General features: G+C 59.4%; 1 protein-coding gene across 1 annotated transcript in view; it reads right to left on the minus strand.

Moving 5' to 3' along the window:
- The window catches only part of ITGA11 (integrin subunit alpha 11), a 100,931-nt gene that overhangs the window by 7,439 nt on the left and 73,747 nt on the right, over positions 1-19,745 (minus strand). Inside the window, exons 13-24 of the mRNA XM_002718168.6 lie at positions 17,840-17,980; positions 17,324-17,527; positions 15,668-15,798; positions 13,091-13,257; positions 12,500-12,642; positions 11,438-11,548; positions 9,374-9,459; positions 7,672-7,879; positions 4,728-4,826; positions 3,011-3,087; positions 606-695; positions 104-194 (exon numbers count right to left, since the gene is read on the minus strand). Of these exons, the coding sequence (XP_002718214.4) occupies positions 104-194; positions 606-695; positions 3,011-3,087; positions 4,728-4,826; positions 7,672-7,879; positions 9,374-9,459; positions 11,438-11,548; positions 12,500-12,642; positions 13,091-13,257; positions 15,668-15,798; positions 17,324-17,527; positions 17,840-17,980 (1,548 nt within the window). The remainder of the gene's footprint in view (positions 1-103; positions 195-605; positions 696-3,010; positions 3,088-4,727; positions 4,827-7,671; positions 7,880-9,373; positions 9,460-11,437; positions 11,549-12,499; positions 12,643-13,090; positions 13,258-15,667; positions 15,799-17,323; positions 17,528-17,839; positions 17,981-19,745) is intronic.

The raw sequence follows: 19,745 nt of genomic DNA on the forward strand, positions 1-19,745 counted from the left end.
TGGCTGGACTCAGGCATGAGCAAGGCTCCCAAGCTCCCCCCCAGCAACATGGGCGCGCCTTACCGCCGTCCCTCCCTCTGTGCCCAGTCCCCTCCAGCCTCACCTTGAAGACACAGCTGAACGGCGGCCCGATGCCGTTGTATCTCTCCAGTGAGCTGTTGGCCTTGACCTCGTAGTGGCTCAGGCTGCTGCTCCTGCAGAGACAGAGCACAGAGCAGTCATGAGCTCCGTCAGTGTTGGCTACGTGGGCACGTGAGCGACAGATCGCGTGGGCAGGCACCTGCCTCCCCCTAGCCACAAAGACCAGGCTTGCTCACGTGTCCACCGGGATGGCTGTGTTGGGCAGGATTCTGGGGTTCAGTGTGACTGCCTCATGTGCAGGGGGTACCTGAGCCAGGGAGCTACTTGCACAGGGCCCTGGCCTCTAGCGGTGGCTGTGGGGTGCGGCTGGCAAGATGCCCTGGGGCCAGGCCTGGGTCCCCTTCTAGTGTGGCTGCAGAGGAGGGGCCGTGCTTGGCTTGGTGGGTGTCCCGGGCCCCCAGGGCCCAGCAAAGGGTGCGCGCTGCCTGAGGCTGCTGTCCCAGGGTCCCCCGGGGCCAGCCCACCTGGTGAAGAGGACGTCGGCTTCGTACTTGAGGTGGAAACGTAGGAGGGCAGTGTTGTCATCCTTGGTGCTGTCCTGTTCCTCGCTGTCGCTGCAAGGGGAGCCGGGCAGCCGTCAGGAGCGCACTGGCTGGGGAGTTCCCAGGGGAGGAGGGCCTGGGGCTGGGAGTGGGTGGCTGCAGCCTTGCCTGCTGCCTTGGCAGGAGCTGCTGGGCTGGTATGGGGTCGGGACGGCGGGGCGGGGCGGGGGGAGGAGTTAGATTGTTTATTTATTTTTCTATCAGTTATTTGAAAGGCAGACAGAGAACGAGAAACAGACAATCAGAGAGAAATCTTCCACCTGCTGGTTTCCTTCCGGATGCCCACAATAGCTGGGGCTGGCCAGGCAGAAGTCAGGAGCCAGGAACCCCATCTGGATCTCCCACACAGGTGTCAGGGGACGCAAGCGCTTGGGCGTGGCTACTGCCTCCCAGGGAACGTGGGAGTGGGGCTGGGACTCCTCTGGTGTGGGGTTAGGGCACTGCAAGCAGGGTCTTAACCACTGAGCCAAGTTGCATCCCCACCGAGGGTGCGGTGTGGGTCTTGGCCACGGTCTGCCTGTGTGACCTCCTTGCTGCTGCCCCCTGCTGGCCATGGAGTCTCAGGGGCAGGGGCGGGGAGGGCGATGACACCTGCCCGCTCTGGCCCTGGGGGGTTGGGGGGAGACCGGAGGAGTCGCAGTGGAGTGGTTTGCTTCTGTCCAAGCTGACTGGTCGCAGCCCCTCTGCAGGCGGGGAGGACCCTGTTTCTGCCAAGGGCCATTGGCTATTTCCAACCTCACTCGCAGGCCACAGGAAACGATCAACTTGAAGATCCGCCTGCTGTGGGTGTACTGAGTTTCGAGCCCCGCCTGCGGCTGCCTTGGCACAGGATTCCCCGGGCACAGCAGGGGCGGACGTTCCCCACCCCTGCCCAGGACACTGTGCCCCAGGAGAAGGCTGCAGGGGACTCAGAGGCGCGCAGGGAGTCTCGCCAAACCCTCCCCCCTCTTGGAGCTGAGCACGTGAGCTACCAGGGCGATCACTGCGGACGCAATCATGTATGGTTTCTGCTTGCTCCTCCCCCAGGTCTGTCCCCTCTGGAGCCTTGCCCCAGGGTAAGTGTTTAGTTAGAAGGAGGATCCCCCAGACGTCCCCCACGTCTCCCCGCCGTGCTCCTCTACTACACACACCTGATTCCCAAATACTCGCATCTGTGCCCAAGGCACGACCACGCAGGTGTATTCCTTGTCCTGCGAGAATGGGACCGTGCTTTCTAACAGTGGGGAAGAGCCTGGGGGAGGCTGGAAGACATCCAGGTTACCGCACAAATTTGGTCATATGTCAAGTGCAAATTCTTCCGAACGGCACTTTGTTTAACCGCAGTGAGGGTGAGCACACCCTGGTGTGTGGAGTGCTGGTCGTCCCGTGACCGCTGAGCTGGGTTTGTGCACGTGCATGTGTGTATCTACATGTGTGCTGGCCATCCTGTGGCCACTGAGCTGTGTTCATGTGTGTGTGCACGTGTGTGCACATGCGTGTTGGCTATCCTGTGACTACTGAGCTGAGTGTATATGTGTGCATGCGGGTGTGCATCTGTGTGTGGGTATCTGCATGCATGCATGTGTGTGTGTGCTGGCCATTCTGTGACCTCTGAGCTGCGCATGTGTGTGCACGTACACATGCACATATATGTACAACACACACGTGTAACTTCACATGACACATACACGTGTAACCACACACATGTACATGGCATACACACGTGTGCACATACGTGTGCATGTGTGTGCTGAATGGCAGTATGTGTTTGCTGGAGTCCTTCTTTCTCAGCCCCCCCCATCCCACACGGGGGTGATTTGGTGAAAAAGGAAAAGTGTGCTTGCTCCAGACGCAGGGTGACTCACGGATGTCACCACGCAGCAAGCCCGTCAGAGGCCTGGGAAGCAGGCAGGCAGACAGACGCACGGAGAGGAAGGAACGGTCTCTAAAACGTGGAAAGAGTTCCCAGGAGAGAGCTCTGGGCAAGGAGCAGGACAGTTCCCAGTTGTGCCATTCCGTGCTGTGTGTCATAGAGAAGTTTGCTCAATGTCTCTGGGCCTCCCCTTCCTTCCCTGTAACTCGGAGGATGGAGTAGGGCTGAGCCCCTGCCCTGGGGGGTCTCCGGGGTGCAGGGGAGATGGACTGAGGGCAGGGAATGTGCAGTGCCTTGTGTGGGGGAACACAGCTGCTGTGTGAGGGGAGGGACTGCCCTCCCCTGACACACAGGTGGGCAGCCACGCGCAGGTGGCAGGGCCCACACCTGTGAGGGAGGCAGGACGTGGTTCCCCGGCTTGGGCTTGGGTAGCAGGGAGGGGCCTTGCTAGGAGAGGGGCAGGCCTGGCCCTGACCTGCCCGAGGCGAGCTGGATCTCCAGGTGGTGCAGGAAGACGGATTTGCTGAACTCAAAATCCAGCCGGAAGGCCACCTGCAAGGAAGTGGGGCCTGAGCTGGGGCAGCTGCAAGCCGAGCTGTGTGCACTGCCCCCCCCCCAGCCCCCTCCCTTCCTGCCCGCCCTGCTGCTGAGGCCCGGGTGCTGGGAGCCGGCTTGGGGAGGGAGCTGGGGACGCAGCCAAAGACCACAGCTCCCGCCACTCCAGAGCTCAGCTTTGAGGCCACCCCTCTTTTCCACTCCCTCCCATCGCCCCGCCTTCTGTGTTTAACCAAAGACACTTGGGAAGCAGCAAGGCAGCTTCAGGCCACTTCTGCTGGAGTTTGGGGTGGGGGCCCTGAGGGCAGGAAGGGGAGGGTTTTGCACCACAGGATGTGGAGTCAGAAGCAAGGGGAGGGGTTGTCGGCCTCACCGCCCCTTGCTCTTGTGTGTGTGTGTGTGTGTGCGCGCGCGTACGCACGTGTGTGCAGGTACCCTCACAGTGCATGCCTGCCTGCCTGTGTGTATGTGTGAGCATGTACGTCTGCATGTTTGAGTCCATACATGCGTGTGTGCCCACGTAAACTTATGTGCACCACACACCTGTGTGTGTGTGTGGGGTGAGGCTGGAGAAGGCAGTAGGGCACCTGCCTCCTTGCCCATGAGCCCAATGCCAGCCCGCTGCACTGATGCCCTGTCCAGAGGTGGGGCAGGGGTCCCTGAGTGTGACCTTTGCACAGCTGACCCTCCCAGCCTCCTCCCTGCCCCACCCTGGGGACATCCCTGGAGCCTCGCACAGACCCCCTGTTGTCCTCCCAGGTCTGACCCTCAGGAGGTCCACAGGAGAGGTTGGGGTGGGAGCAGCAAGGGCTCTCCCTGTGGTGAAGGGGACCTGGGTCCCATTCTCCAGGGAGCGGCTAGGTGGGGAAGGGGTGGAGAAGTGCGTGCTGGGCTCTCCTCTCTTGGCCCTCACTCCAGAGCTCCCGGGTTTGTCGGGTTTGTCGGGTTTCAACCTGAAAGCTACACCTTGACCTTGATCTCACTGGGGAGGCTGTGTTCCAAGGCGCCCCTCCCTCCACCCCATGCTGTCCCCTGGCCGCAACTTTGCAGCCCCAGCTCCTGGGAACACTGCTCCTGCCCCGAGCACCCCCTCTCTGATTTTGCAGGTGGTTTGACCTCAGTGAGGGCTTCTCCTGCTCCAGAACCTTCTGTGGCTGCCCACTGCCCAAGGCTGATGGCTGAGCACCCCGCCCCCCGCCACCGTCTGGCACCTGCTCCCTTTCCCAGCTACCTTGCTTCTCCTGTAGACCCAACCCTGTTTCCACATGGCTGCTAGCACTTGAGAGACGTTTCTCTCCCCATGCCTGCCCATCCACAGGAAGTCTGAGCCACCTGGGAGGAAGAAGGCAAGGGATTGGCCAGGAGTGGGGTTGGGGTGGGAGCAGCAAGGGCTCTCCCTGGGGTGAAGGGGACCTGGGTGCCCTGCCTGGGTGGGCTCCCAGTGCTGGGGCCGGCTCCCTCATTAGGTGATTCAAAGATTGTTTCACAGGAGAAAACACCAATCGACTCAAAAGTTGCTCCAGGCCTTTCCACCTCTCCCTAGCTTGGTCCCCTATGCACTTCCACAGTTTTCTGGGCCTCCTTGGAGCTCCCAGTGCCCACCCCATTCCCTCCCCAACCCTGGCCCCCGCCTCCACCTTGGCCTTGGCCCGGAAGAAGGGGTAGCTGACGTTGCAGACTTTCTTATGGAGCCGCCTCTCCTCATTCACACACTCGATGCTGCCTTCCGAGTCGTCCTGGACAGGGTGGGCACAGGCAGGAGACATAAAGGCAGCAGTTAGAAGGGTCCAAGGCCCATGGCTGGAGCCACCCTCACCACCAGCAGCCCCACCCGGGCCACCCCTGCTGCCCATGCTACTGCCCGGAACACGGAGACCCTGTGTGGTTCGTGGAGGACACGGGGTGGGGCACACTCAGTGACTTCTTAGCACAGGAGCCTAGGCAAGGGACTCGCACACAATGCTCTGTCTTACACTGCTGTGGCCACACTGCTTGGCTGGAGTCTTTTTGCTCGTTGGTTGGATGGTGATGGTGCTACTTACGGCCCTCTGTATCCACAGGTTCTGTGTCTGTAGATTTAACCAACTGGGGATGGGAACTGTTCCCCAAAACAACTGTGTCTCGCCTAACCATGTACAGACTTTCTTCCTTGTCAGTCTTCCCCAGACAGCGCAACACGTGTGCATTGCATTAGGTATTCTAAATAACCTAGAGATGATGTGCAGTGGAGCGGAGGGTGTGCATAGCCTCTGTGCAGATACCGCACCACGTTCTGTGCGGGGCTTGAGCGCCTGCGGATCTTGGTAGGGTTCCGGAACCCATTCCCCCGTGGATATGGAGGAACAACTGCAATCGCCTCGTTCAGTTGGGATGAAGGTTAAGTGATGTGATGCCTGCAAACACGCCGGTCTAGTTCAATGCGCTGCACATTGTCATCACTCACTGAGCAGCAGGTCTTGTCATGACGGCTGTGCCTGCCCGGGCTCTGCAGTGCTGGGCGTGGGCTGGGGAAGGAGTGAGCATGTCCCTGGGCACGTGTGTGTGTGTGCACGTGTGTGTGTCTGCGTGTCAGTGCGTGTGTGTGCATGATGCAGATGTGGGTGTTTCTGCATGGTTGTGATCAGAGGAGTGTGTATTTGGCTGAAAAATGTATTCCGCCACCAGGGCTCCCCTTGGCTAGACGCAGGGAGGAGGGGGAGAGAAAGTCCGACCCCCCAGCTGTATGCCCTTCTGGGTTGGGGTCGAGTGGGCATGTCCCGTGGAGGAGGCTGGATTTAGCCGGCCACGGCCACCACCTGCCCTCTGTGGGTTCAGCACTTGCTGGGACTCTTTGCCTCCACTGATTTCTGAAAGCCCTGCTGTGTTATGAAAACAAAAGTGATACAGGCAGGGAGATAGCTAAGGGCTGAGGTCGCCAGCCTCTCCCTGCCGCCTGGTTTGCCCTGCTCAAACCACCCCCTATCTTTCTGTCTGCCACTTAGAATTTGCATCAGCCAGAAATGACCAGCATGGCTGCCGACTGCATCCTCAGAGCCTTTGGCTAATTATATCATTAAAACAGAACTACTACAGTCTTCCTAAAGGACAAGGCGAAGTTTCTTTACCAGTGCCAATACCCCTTACAGCCAGAAGCCAAATGGGGACTTCAGTCTTCAATGGATAAATTTCTCAATCATGGAGTCCTGATTCCATGTCAGTGCTCTCGCAATACCCCCGTCTCTAATTTTAAAGCTACATGGGGAATATAGAATGGTTCACGACCTTAGGAACACACACGAGGCTGTCAGCCCACTTCATCCTGTTGTATCAGATCCCTTTGCTATCCTAACCCAGGTACCTGAAGGCACCACTTGGTCCACAGCCCTAGACCTAAAAGTGCCACCTTCTGTATACCATTATGCCCAGAATCTTCGGACTCCCGGTGTCTGTTTGCCTTTGAAAGGACTGGTTCGTTCTTAGCAATGACTCAATGTTACAGCTGGACAGTTCTTCCTCAAGGCTTAAGGGATGGCCCTCATTTGTTTGGCAATGCCCTCACCAAGGAACTTGGCTCAAGTTCAAGACTGAAGCCATTCTACGCTACGTAGATGATATCTTCCTCTAGCGAGGACTCAGGTGAAAACATTCATGTCTCATTGTTTGTTTTAGAGAAACGGAACTATAAAGTTTACCCAACCAAAGTACGTGTCTCTCAGCAGGAAGTAAGCTATGTCTTCACCCCAGGAAGCTGTGCCCTCTTGATTAAACAAAAAGAAACCATACTGCATGTAGGGCTTCCACAGACGAAGCAGGCGAGGAGGCAGGGCACAGGCCTGGCTTTCCTGGGGAGCCGCACTCTGCAGCTGCCACTCCTCCTGCCAGGAGCAATTCCTGTGTGCGGGCGGGGCCAGGGAGGGGCCTCTCCCCCAGCCCAGCTGGCGGGGACCTCGGGGAGCAGCCGGTTCTGAGGTGGAGGTGGGGACAGCAGGGGTGCTGGGGGCTCCACGTGGACCCCAAGACCCATCTGAGGGGCCCCGGGATGGCCCAGCACCCGTACAGGACAGCAGTGCCCCCTAGCTTTGCTCCACCCACAGGTCCTGCCCAGCCCTGGGCACAGGCAAAGGCTAAGACAGCGGTGTGCAGCAGAGCAACACGCGAGCACCGCTGCTTGCTCCGGAGCCCCGGGTGGGCGGGGCCTGGAGGCGGGGCGGGGCCTTGAGCTCCACCACCGAACAGCATCCGGAGTTGGCTGGGAGAGTGGCTGGGGATGATCGGAGGTGAGGCGTGGGCGGGAACCAGCTCCGAGTCTTGCTAGAGCGCCCTTTCTGAGACAGCCTGGGGGCTGCACGGCAGGTGCCCGGCGTGTGGCACTGGCGGCTGCCGCGTGGCACACGTGTGACTGTGACCTTGGTTCAAGCATCTTCCTCCCCTGCTCCTGGGGACTCAGACACCCCGATGCCGATCCTGGCTGCACAGCAGAGGCACCAGGGAGGCGTGCAAGCCTGAGGACGCCCGGCCCCACCCCAGGGAGCAACAGTGGCTCTGGTGGGCAGCTGGGACACCCCGCCCAGGGCTGGAAAGGGGCAGGGGCAGGGGCGCCACCTTGTGGATGAGGCTGGCAAACTGCAGGTTGGCCGACTGGGAGATGTTCAGTGTGGTGCTGTAGGCGTTCTCGCCTCGGTTCTCCAGCAAGGCCTCCACTGCCACCCGCCGGCGTGTGCTCTCTATGATGAAAACCGTGGTGTCAAAGGACAGCGTGTAGGCGGAGCAGTCCTGTGCAGGTCTCCTCAGCACGCGCTGGCAGTACTCCCTGCGGGCGAGAGACCACGGGTTCAGGCGGGGCGGGGGTGGGGGTGGGGTGGCACTTGGCTCCCAGCTGGAGCAGCTACTGGGAGAAGCAGGGGAACGGATGGCAGAGCTCACCCTGCCCCTCAGGCCCCTGCGCTTCCCTCCACGGACTGCATTCTCTGCTCAACTCAGAGCGCATCACCTCCTCACTCATCATGTTTCCCTTTTGGTCTTGGCTGCCAGGAAGCTCGGAGCTAAATGGAGAGCCACTTCTGGTTGTCAGCCTCCACTGCTGGAATATTTGCTTCTCTGGGGCTGGTGCTGTGGTGTAGTGGATAGAGCTGCCACCCGCAGTGCCAGCATCCTATATGGGTGCTGGTTCTAGTCCCAGCTGCTCCACTTCTGATCCAGCTCTCTGCTAATGTGCCTGGGAAAGTGCTTGGCCCCCATGTGGGAGACCCAGAAGAAGCTCCTGGCTCCTGGCTTTGGATCTGCCCAGCTCTGGCTTTTGTGACCATTTGGGGAGTGAACCAGCAGATGGAAGACTCTCTCTCTCTCTCTCTCTCTCTCTCTCTTTGACAGGCAGAGTTAGACAGTGAGAGAGAGAGAGAGAGAAAGGTCTTCCTTCCATTGGTTCACCCCCCAAATGGCCGCTATGGCCGGTGCACTGTGCCGATCTGAAGCCAGGAGCCAGGTGCTTCCTCCTGGTCTCCCATGCGGGTCCAGGGCCTGAGCACTTGGGCCATCCTCCACTGCACTCCCGGGCCACAGCAGAGAGCTGGACTGGAAGAGGAGCAACCGGGACAGAACCAGCGCCCCAACTGGGATTAGAACCCTGGGTGCCAGCACTGCAGGTAGAGGATTAGCCTAGTGAGTCATGGCGCCGGCCAATAAATCTTTCTAAAAGAGAGTATTTGCTTCCTGCCCTTCTACACATCTTTGGATTCATGCTATTTCTACATCCTGTCTCATGTTGTGGTTTATGTTTCTTCCATCTAAGTCATCTCATCCTTAGACAAAAGTTAAGCGCAAATCATTGCACGTATAAGACTTCAATGTAGACGAGGCTGTGCTTCCTTCTGTTTCCTCACTGGCGACTTTGTTTCTGCAGGTGTTGGACACCCTGCCCAACCTCTGTGTCTTTCCACTGCAGGGACCGGAAAACCTCGCTGTTCAAACCAAGGACCCGGGGTTGCTCAGTCCAGGGGCGCAGGATGTGCACCCGGGACTCGGCTATCCGATTTGGAGCGTGGATCCAGAGAAAGCATCTTTTTTCTAAGCAGAGTTTGAGAAAAGGGACCAGGCCAGCAGCGTTCACTTTATAGAGGAGAGGCCCAGGGGCTGGCCCAGGGTCCCTCGGGAGTCAGAGCTGGAGCCTGGCCTGCCTGGGCTGGATGTTCCGTGCCTGCTTCCCCACTACCTATATGGAAGGCGCGCAGCAAAGCACCCCGGGGGTCCTGGCAGCTGAGAGCCGCTGGCGAGGATGGGCGGGGCAGGCAGGGAGGGGCCGACTCACATGGCGGTGGGCAGGTCGCTGCGGGCGTCCAGCACAAGGTCAGGGACACAGTGCTCGTCTTCATTGCAGCCGTTCCAGAAGGGCACCTGTGCCGGGGAGAGCTCCGTGTGGGCTGCACAGGCACAGTGGCTCCCAGCGGCCACCTTTCCTGAGCCCACGGCGCGGCAGTGGCTCTGTCCACCACACCAGAGACGCCCTGGCCTCGTCTGCGCTTCCCTGGACCCCACACCACCTTTTCTCGTGCTTTTGCGTTGATTCTTCCTTCTTTCAAACATGGCTCAGAAGGCAACTCCCCCAAGTCCCTTTCAGGCCCCCACCCAGCTGGGAGGCGGAGCTCCCCAATTCCCCTGCAGTAAGCATTTAATTGATCATCTACTATGTGCGTGTGGGGGGAAGTCTTTGGTGCTGGGGATACAGGACGAGGAAGACGTGGCTCCTGCCCTCAGCTCAGGGGGAAGATAGGGCAGTGAACAGATAATGATAGTGTGAAATGTGCGAGAGATTAGGAAAGGGAGAAGTCTGTAGGAGGAATAGAAGCCCAGGGAAGAAGTGGCTATTCTGGCCTGTGGCTGGCCGAGCAGGATTTATGGGAGTGACAGCCGGCCATGGTTCTGAAGGATGAGTGAGCTGCCCAGACAGACTGAGGCGGAGAGGGAGGTCCGGGGGAAGGAGGATCCTGTGCAAAGGCCCTGTGGCAGATGCTGCATGGTGAGTTTGGGGAATGACTAGCACTTAAGAGCTGTTTTGGTAAGAGAGACAGGAGTGGAAGGGATAGAGAAATGGGTGGGACCAGTGCTTGCGGCACCTTGGGGTCCTGCATTATTACTGACAGGAGTCCCTGGAGGCTTTGGGCAGGGGAGTGTCCCACCAGACACACATGCCGGAGGCTCCCCTGGCTGCTGCACGGGGCTGGACCAGAAGGGTCCGAGCTGCAGGCCCGGAACTCACTGAGGAGGCTGCTGGAACACTCAGGGAGAGAAGGCGATGGTGGCGGGGTGGTGGTGGGCGTGGGGAGGAGGAAATAGGCGAGCTCCAAGTGGGGCCAGTAGGACGTGGAGGGGGGCGGGGCTAAGGGAGAAAGGGGCCAGGGTGCTGCCATCTATGGGTTCATGCCCCAAATGCCCGAAATGGCCAGCGGACGGAGCTGGGAGGCCGGAACTTTTCAATCTAGGCCTCCCACGTCAGGAGCAGCAACCTGATCATTTGAGCCATCCCCACTGCCTCCCAGGGTCCCCTCTGCCTCCCAGGGTCCCCACTGCCTCCCAGGGTCCCCACTGCCTCCCAGGGTCCCCACTGCCTCCCAGGGTCCCCATTGCCTCCCAGGGTCCCCGCTGCCTCCCAGGGTCCCCATTGCCTCCCAGGGTCCCCTCTGCCTCCCAGGGTCCCCGCTGCCTCCCAGGGTCCCCTCTGCCTCCCAGGGTCCCCACTGTCTCCCAGGGTCCCCTCTGCCTCCCAGGGTCCCCTCTGCCTCCCAGGGTCCCCGGTGCTTCCCAGGGTCCCCACTGCCTCCCAGGGTCCCCGGTGCTTCCCAGGGTCCCCACTGCCTCCCAGGGTCCCCTCTGCCTCCCAGGGTCCCCGGTGCCTCCCAGGGTCCCCACTGCCTCCCAGGGTCCCCAGTGCCTCCCAGGGTCCCCAGTGCCTCCCAGGCTCTGCATTAGCAGGAAGCTGGAGTCAGGAGCTAGGGCCAGGAATCCAACCCAGGCGCTTTCATGTGGGACCTGGGCATCTAAGCATCTCGCCCTGAGATTGTTTTCCATTTAAAAAGAATCTCATGGTATCTGTTGATTTGAAAGGCAGAGTTACAGAGAGAGAGGTCTTCCATCCGCTGGCTCACTCCCCAGATGGCCGCAACAGCCAGGGCTGGGGCAGATGGGGGAAGTCCAACAGGAGGAAGCCTGGTCCTTCCCCCAGGGACCGGCTGGGCTCACCCTGAGCACCCCCAGAGTGGGAGGGGAGCAGCCGGGGCAGGGGAGAAGGCAGGAGGCGTGGCAGGGAGGGCACCTCTGAGGGTCCCGGGGGCGGGGGATATTGCCAGTCGGCTGAGTCCTGCCCACTAGGGAGTACCGAGACTTTGAGGGTAGTGGGCCAGCCGTCATCCAGTATGGGACCGTGGTCCGGGTCCTCCAGGGAATACTCCACCCAGAAGGTCACTGGCTTCACGTAGTCAGCGGTGTCCTGGGGGGTGGAGAGAGGGCAGGGGTGAGAGAGCAGAGGGCACCTCCCTCAGCCCAAGGGCGGCTGCTCGGGGGGCCCTGGCGATGGGCAGAGGGCACACCCAGTGGGGTCCGCAGGTGCCGAGTGAGCCGCGTGGAAGGGGCTCCGTGTGGCTCAGCCATGCCCAGCCTGGCTGTGTGGCCAACCTTCGGCTCCCCTCGCCCCACACCTGGGTCCGGGCCACACCTGACCGCTTCCCGGCGCGGTTTGCACCGCCTGCCTGCCAGACTGCCCTCCTGGCGGCATGGTGCTGCCCAGGAGGGGGCCAGTGCCAGATTCTGGGATGGACAACGTGCAGAAGGAGCCTTGTTTAGATCAAGGCGGTGGCTCCGAACCCCGGCAGGGGGCGTCAGAATCCCCCGGGGGCTACCCCCTCACCTCTGCCCCAGCCAGGAAGGCTGATGCGCCCTGGGGCCATGCCTTGTCTGGGTGACCTTGGGCCAGGGGCTATGAGTGCCCTCTGGGCATTTGGAGGTTCTAGGGGGACACACATGTCACCAGCTCCTTAGCCATAAGAGGAGCTCCAGGCCTCTGTCCTGCTAGGCCACCGCTGGTCTCCCTTGCTGCCTGCCTGGCTCCTCTCTGCTCCTCTGCCCAATTGTCCCGGCCTCTGCCCACCTCTGCCCGCCAATGCCTGTGTATCCTCTCCCCTGGAGCCGCGGCCCCCGCTGGCTGACTCCAGCTCCCAGTGCCGGCTTTTACAAGCCCACCGCCCTGCTGAAGAAGCCCTCCCTGGATATTTGTACGTGGGGGCTAAGGGGCTTTGCAGGGAGGGACTGAGGGGTGGTGGGCAGCACTGCCCCCTGCTGGCACCCTGGGACCCTAGCCTCTCCCACTGTGGATGCTGCCCCCGGTTCTGGGTCCCCTTCCCGCGGGAGCCCGAGCTCTGCGGGTGGGGGCAGCCCGGCTCACCAGGACGTGGAAGTTGATCCGCTGGCAGTGCTCCTGGCCGGCGGACAGCAGGGCAGCCCTGTTGGTAAAGCGGTCCCCGCCGTCGTCCAGGTGGGCGCGCGGTGTGTACCGCCTTTCATCCATGGTGGCGTTGTACCTGATGCCTGTAGGAGGGAGCAGAGTCAGACAGGCAGGTGCAGGTCCGCTCCTACCCAGTGTGGAGTGTGCTTCTCTTTAAAAAAAAAAAAGCCTCTGGGGAGTCTGCCTCCTCCAGGAAGCCCACAGGCTGACCAGGGAAAAACTTTTATAAGCAAAGAGAAAGGAAGGAACAGAGGCTAAGGGGGAGGCAGAAGGAGAAGGAGGCAGAGGAGCACGGGGGAGCAGGAGGGGAGACAGGGTGAGGGGCTGGGGTGGCGCCCTGTTGAGTCTCTGAGTTATCAGCATACCTCCTTCCCTCCCTCCACCTGCAGGGCTGGTCCAAGCTTCTGCCAGCCGGCGCCTCCCCCAAGAGGGTGTCTCTGGGTGCGGCCTGGCATGGAGGCCCCACCTTGGGGGCAGCCCAGTCCCCGGGGTGGGGGGCAGGCTGGGAGGGGACAGGGGGGCCTGCGTTACCGACAGTTGCAGTCTGGAAGTGGGGCGCCGGGAAGACGGGCGTGAAGCAGAGGAAGGCGGCCAGGCACGTGGCGTCCCTGCCGTTGCGCTTGCAGTCTTTGTGGAAGATGTTGATCTTGGACGGCTCGAAGCGGAGGCTGGCGTTGATCTGGACCACGGGGCGGGACCTGCGGGAGGAGGGCCAGGGCTGAGGGCTGTGGGTGGGGGGCTGGGAGTGGGGGGTCTGCAAAGCAACCACGGGACGGAGAGGTAGTGCGAGGGGGCAGAGCGGGGCTCCGGATTGCGCAACAATGACTGGGAATGGGGGGTCCAGGAGCTGGTCAGCCCCCGAGGCAGCCCTGCGACTCGCGCTGGGGGCTGCCCTTGCTGGGGCCAGCGCTCCTCTGATGGCAGCGTCTGGCTGGGACCACGACAGTGAACACCTGTGCTATGCTTTCCAAGCCCAGGCCGCTGCTGGTGCTGCCACTACCAAAGACCCAGGAGCCCTGGCATGAGGAGCAAACCCCCTGAGAGGCAGAACGCGAGCCTGGGCCCTGGAGGGGTGGGACCCCCGGAGACTCCGGCTTGCCCAGGGGTGCCCAGAGGCCAGAGGACACCGCTGGAAGTGTGGCTATGGCAACAGGGACCTGCAGGAGCCTGTGGGGTGTTGCCTTGGTCCCCTACCACGGCTGTTTGTGGGGCTTCAGTGCGGATGCTGAGTGGCTGAGCAAGGGGCGGCACGTGGGGTGGATCCGGCTCGCTCATCACCACTCTCCCGCCTCCCTGCCTCGTTCTGCTGTGGGACTGAGCCCACTCCCAGCTGTCACACAGGAGCCCACGCCTCAGGCCCTCCTTCCCAGGGAAGCCGGCGAAGCCGTCGCCCAACTGGGCCACACTCATCTCCCTGAACAGTCATGACTGCTTTCTCTGCTTAATCTTTTTTTTTTTTTTTCCTTTTTGGGTGGAGGGGGAATAAAAATATTTATTTATCTGAAAAGCAAAAAGACACCTGCAAAGAAATCGTCCTTCCACTGGTTCATGCCTCAAATGCCTGCAGCGGCTGGGCTGGGCCTGGTGGAAGCCGGGAGCTCAATCCGGGTCTCCCACATGCATGTCAGGGACTCAACTTGAACCGTCCTTGCTGACTCTCAGGATGTGCATTAATTGGCCGCTGGAATCCGAAACAGAGCTGGGACTTGAACCCAGATGGGACGTGGGCACTCAGTGGTGCATGCCTGCCCCCATGTGGCATCTTTTTAAAGTTAGATAGAAAACATGATTGCATTTATATAAGACAACAAGCAGGGTGGGGAAGGAGGGGTGGGAGTATGCCCACCCAGCCCAGGTGACGGAGCGGGAGCAAGCTTCCCCTTGTGCTGTCAATCTCTGAGTAACGTGTTTTGATGAGAAACATCTCATTAATATACATTAACAGAAAACTCAGGGGCCAGCACTGTGGCATAGCGGCGGGTAAAGACGCCACTTGCAATGCCAGCATCCCATATGGGCACTGGTTTGAGTCCCGGCTGCTCCACTTGTGATCCAGCTCCCTGCTAATGTGCCTGGGAAAGCAGTAGAAGATGGCCCAAGTCCTTGGGCCCCCCGCACCCACGTGGGAGACCCGGAGGAAGCTCCTGGCTCCTGGCTTCGAATTAGTGCAGCTCTGGTTGTTGCGGCCATTTGGGGAGTGAACCGGAGGATGGAAGACCTCTCTCTGTGTTTCTCCCTAACTCCAACTCTGCCTTTCAAATAAATGAAATAAATCTAAAAAAAGGTTCAAATTATCTTTCTTTTTTTTGGCACAAAAAGTAGTCAATGCACGGTAAACTACATGGGCTTTTAAGGAAGCATTAAAATGAGAACTTGGAAAAAGGAAACAAGAAGATGGGGCACTGGAAAGAAAGAAATCTTTGTGTCACGATCACATTCTTGCACCAACGGGGGAAGGAAAGCTCCCCCGGCTGGGAAAACCATGCTCAGCCCGGTGTCGCTCCCAGCAGCGCAAGAAGCTGAGGCAGGGGGAGGCGCAAGCAGTCAGCACTCTGGGGCTAAATTCCAAGAGGGTTTGAAGGCCCTGGACATCGGTGGAAAGGGGAATTTGAGGGGCCGGCGCTGTGGTGTAGCGGGTAAAGCCGCTGCCTCCAGTGCTGGCATCCCATATGGGCGCCGGTTTGAGTCCTGGATGCTCCACTTCTGATCCAGCTCTCTGCTGTGGCCTGGGAAAGCAGTAGAAGATGGCCCAAGTGCTTGGGCCCCTGCACTCATGTGGGAAACCTGGAGGAAGCTCCTGGCTTAGGATCAGCGCATCTCCGGCCGTTGCAGCTATTTGGGGAGTGAACCAGTGGATGGAAGACCTCTCTCTCTCTCTCTCTCTCTCTCTCTCTCTGCCTCTCCTTCTCTCTGTGTGTAACTCTGACTTTCAAATAAATAAATCTTAAAAAAAAAAAAAAAGAGAGAGAAGGGGTATTTGGACCTCAAGATCACGCACAATGAGTCTGTAAGAGAAATCTGTCGTTGGGACAGGATAAGAACAGGTGATGACAAGGGACAGGAACGGGTCCATGGTGGCCCTCAAGAGAGGCGGAAGTGGACACCAACCACAGAATCACAGCGTTGCCCAGGGCGCCCACCGCCAGGTCCACAAGACCATCCTCGTTGAGGTCCAGTTGCCCATGGATGCTGCAGCCAAAATACTGGAGGCCAGGAGCCAGCTCCGCCGCGGCGATTCTCTGCGGGCCAGGAGAGAGAACTCAGGGCACGGGTGCGGGCATGGCGGGAGGGGCTCTGCCCGGGCAGAGCCCAGCACCCCAGCCCCAGCTGTCTGCTCTCCTGCCTGCCATGGCACTCCAAGTTCCCCCAATTCAGGTCATTCTTTCGTGTTAAAATGTCTTGTCTTAGAAGAGCTGCCCACTGTGTGTAAATACATATTACCTGTCAGGTCACCTGTAATTATTAGACTATCTTAAAAATTTTTTTTGACAGGCAGAGTTAGACAGTGAGAGAGAGAGAGACAGAGAGAAAGGTCTTCCTTCCGTTGGTTCACCCCCCAATGGCTGCTATGGCTGGCGCGCTGTGCCGATCCAAAGCCAGGAGCCACGTGCTTCTCCTGGTCTCCCATGGGGTGCAGGGCCCAAGCACTTGGGCCATCCTCCACTGCACTCCCTGGCCACAGCAGAGAGCTGGCCTGGAAGAGGGGCAACCGGGACAGAATCGGGTGCCCCGACCGGGACTAGAACCCAGTGTGCTGGCACTGTAAGGCAGAGGATTAGCCTAGTGAGCCGTGGTGCTAGCTATCTTAAAATTTTTTAAAATGCATTTATTTTTATTTGTTTGAAAGACAGATACAAGATAGAGATAGAAATATACATATGGGTAGATAGATGATAAATAGATAAATGATAGAAACCTCCCATCTCCAAGAGTGACTGCAACAGCCTGGGCTGGGCCAGGCCGAAGCTGGGAGCCTGGAATTCAATCTGGATCGCCCACGTAAGTGGCAGGGACCCGAGTAACTTTGGCTTCTCAGAATGCACAGGCAGGAGGCTGGGAGGGAACCAGAGCTGGGACTGGAACTCAAGCACTCCAATATGGACCGCAGGTGTCTCGGGAGGCATTTTAACCACTGTGCTGCGTGCCCGCCCCTAGAGGCTGTGTGGCCAATAAAACATGAGCCTGCATAGGGCTTGAAATGGGGCAGTTTTGGAGGGAGGGTACCCCGGGGAGTGATGGGAAGGTCCCGGGACAAATGGCCTGCGTTAGAAAGTCTCTGCCAGGGGCTAAGCCCATGGTGGGGGCGCAGGGAGTGCTGGCTCCAGTCCCAGCTGCTTTGCGTCTGATCTGGCTTCCTGCTAATTTGCCTGGAAGACAGCAGGTGGTGGCCAAGTACTTGGGTTCCCCGCCACCAACACAGGAGACCAGGATTGAGTTCTGGGCTCCTGGCTCCTTCTGCTTGGACCTGCTCTGGCTGTTGTGGCCATTTGGGGAGTGAACCAACAGATGGAAGATTCTCTCTCTCTCTCTCTCTCTCTCTCTCTCTCTCTCTCTCCCTGTTGCTCTGCCTTTCAAATAGATGGCTAACATAAGAAATAAAATTAAAGAAAAAAAAAAAAAACAAACAAAGAACATCTCAGCTTGAGACAAGAACAACCAGGATGAACCGGAGTTGCCTTCCTGGGCGTGGACACAGAGCCTGGGGGCCACGCGTGAGCTCCCAGCGGTCTGCGCGCCTCCCTGACTCTCCCTGGGCAGCTGTACCTGCTTGGGCCTCTTCAGGACGCCCCCGGGGAAGCCGTGGAAGATGTAGATGGCTCCCCCGTGGCTGTCCTCCAGCGGTGCTCCCACCACCACGTCGTTGTAGGAGTCCTGGTTGAGGTCTCGGACGGAGGCGATAGAGGACCCAAACCGTGCGTTCTGGTAACTGTGTGAGTCCTTCAGCGTCCCGTTGTAAACAAACCGATTCTGCAAAGCCGGGCGTCGGGGAGAGGCTCAGGGCGCCTGGGCCAGAGCCCCCAGGGTCATGGTCGCTACCCACCCCCACCCCCGCCTGTATGCGCTGTCCCCTCCGTTTCCCCAGCACCCCATCCTGTTCAGTGACAGAGGTCCCTGGTCCTTCCCCTGGTAGCCCCGTTTCCCCAGGCAGGGGTCAGGTGCCCCGCCCCGCCCTCCTCAGTACCTGTCTCAGGCTGTACACCTTGCCCCGCCCCACCCCGCTTCCGGCACCTGTCTCAGGCTATAGAGGTACACCTCGCCCCGCCCCGCCCTCCTCGGTACCTGTCTCAGGACGTAGACGTACACCTTGCCTCGCTCCCGGCCCTCGCTGAAGTACATGGGGGCGCCCACGAGCAGGACGTCGGTCACTCCGTCGTCGTCGCTGTCCACCGACGTGATTTCACTCCCGAAGTAGGAGCCTATCTGTGGCACATGCGGGCAAAGGGGAGCGGGGCTGGGTTCCCGCCTCGCACGGCCACGAGCCTCCAGGACCACCCCTCCGCTCAGAAGCGCATAGCCCCTTTGTCGGGCCGCTGGCTCCCTTCCTCCCGCGGTGGGCATGCCTGCCCTCAGCGCGGCCTTGGCCTCTTCCCCTCCCTTCTTCCCACCCCCTTTCTTCTCAATGTTTAATTTTAGCGCTGGCCATTTATTTTGTTTGGAAGTCATATATGATAATGACTAACAAAAGGGAAAAAATTCAAAAAACCCAAAAAGATAAAGAAAGCCAAAGTTACTGATTTCCTAAACGTAACTAAATTAGTGGGTTTTCTTCCAGTCTTTTTGTTTGTGTGTACGTTTCCATTGTAATAAATCGAGGACATACTACATGTATAGCTTGTATACTGACTTTGAAAATCAGAGAGAGAGGGAGAGAGGGATGGCTCTCACTCACTGGTTCATCACCCCAGATTTCTGAAATGTCTGGGGCAGGGAGCTAGAGATGCAACCAGGGTGTCCCATGTGGGTGGCAGGGACCCATGTACTTGAGCCATCACCTGGTGGCTCCCAGGGTGTGCAATCCGCAGGAAGCTGGGTGGGAAGTGGAGGAGCCGGGTCTCTAACCAAGCTCTCTGGTATGGGGTGAGGATGTCCCAGGGGGGCGACTTAGTTGTTAAACACTGCTGCTTGTCCAGTTTTTAATAGTGCAAGTCCTCTGTACTCGTGTCTTGGATGGTGATATGCGTTAGAGATGGTTAAGGGATCCCAAAGGTTCATGTAATGGGGCTTGGTGCCCAGGGTGGTGATGTGAAGAGGTCAGGTGGGACCTTTAAGGGGGGAGGCCTAGTTGGGGTCGTGACATCATTGAGGGTGTGGCCTGGGAAGAGACTGACAGTTCTTGTAAGAGTGCATTACCCTGCTCTCTGGCCATGTGAGCCTTCTCTCACACATGGAGCCAGAGGCTGGCACGGTGCCCTTGAGCCTCTGGAACTGGGAGCTAAATGAACCTCTTTTCTGGATAAAGTACTCAGCCTTAGGTACCTCAATACAGTAACACGCAATGGACTAACAATGGTGCGTGGCGACCCCTGTGGGCGCCTGAGCACCTGCTGAGTTCTTTCCTGCCTCAGTGCGGCGCTGCCTACCACCCCCATCCCACCAGAAACTGAGGGGTCCTCCCTGGTCCCACCTCCCACCTCTCCCACCTGCAGATGCCCCAGCAAGCCCCATGGGCTGTCTGCCCCCCCCCGACTCCTACCCAAGCGCCTCCCAGCTTCTTGGGTCCCTCCAGCCCTCCCAGCTAGAGGGGAGCACACAGCAGCCTCGCAGTCTCCACTCCTCAGCGTGCCTCTGTGGACCTGCCTCCCTCCGCAGCCTCTGTCCCACCCCTCCTGCTCCCAGTGCTGCACTCCTGGCCCCTGCCCTACCAACTGACTTCTCTCCAAAAGCCCTAGGCCCTGGCTGGGTTCCTCTGCACCCCCAAATAAATCTCGGCCACCCTTCGAGTCTCTGCTGAAGGGTCCCTGCCTGCCAGGAGCTGCCCCTAACCCTCTCTCTCTCCACTCTGTGCCCGGTGCCCCCTCAATGACTCCCCAGCCCCTACACTTCCCCCACCAGGCCCGACTCCCTCCACTGGCAGCCTCAGGCGCCGTGCCTGGCACACAGGAGGTGCATACTAAATGCTTATAGGGTCCCTGGGTTGCCTGGGAAACTGGAAGGTGCCCTGGCCGGGCTCAGGCTCTGAGTGAGA

Source organism: Oryctolagus cuniculus, chromosome 12 (assembly GCF_051225735.1).
Source record: "Oryctolagus cuniculus isolate XC-2025 breed Fujian yellow rabbit chromosome 12, ASM5122573v1, whole genome shotgun sequence".
Taxonomy (NCBI): domain Eukaryota; kingdom Metazoa; phylum Chordata; class Mammalia; order Lagomorpha; family Leporidae; genus Oryctolagus; species Oryctolagus cuniculus.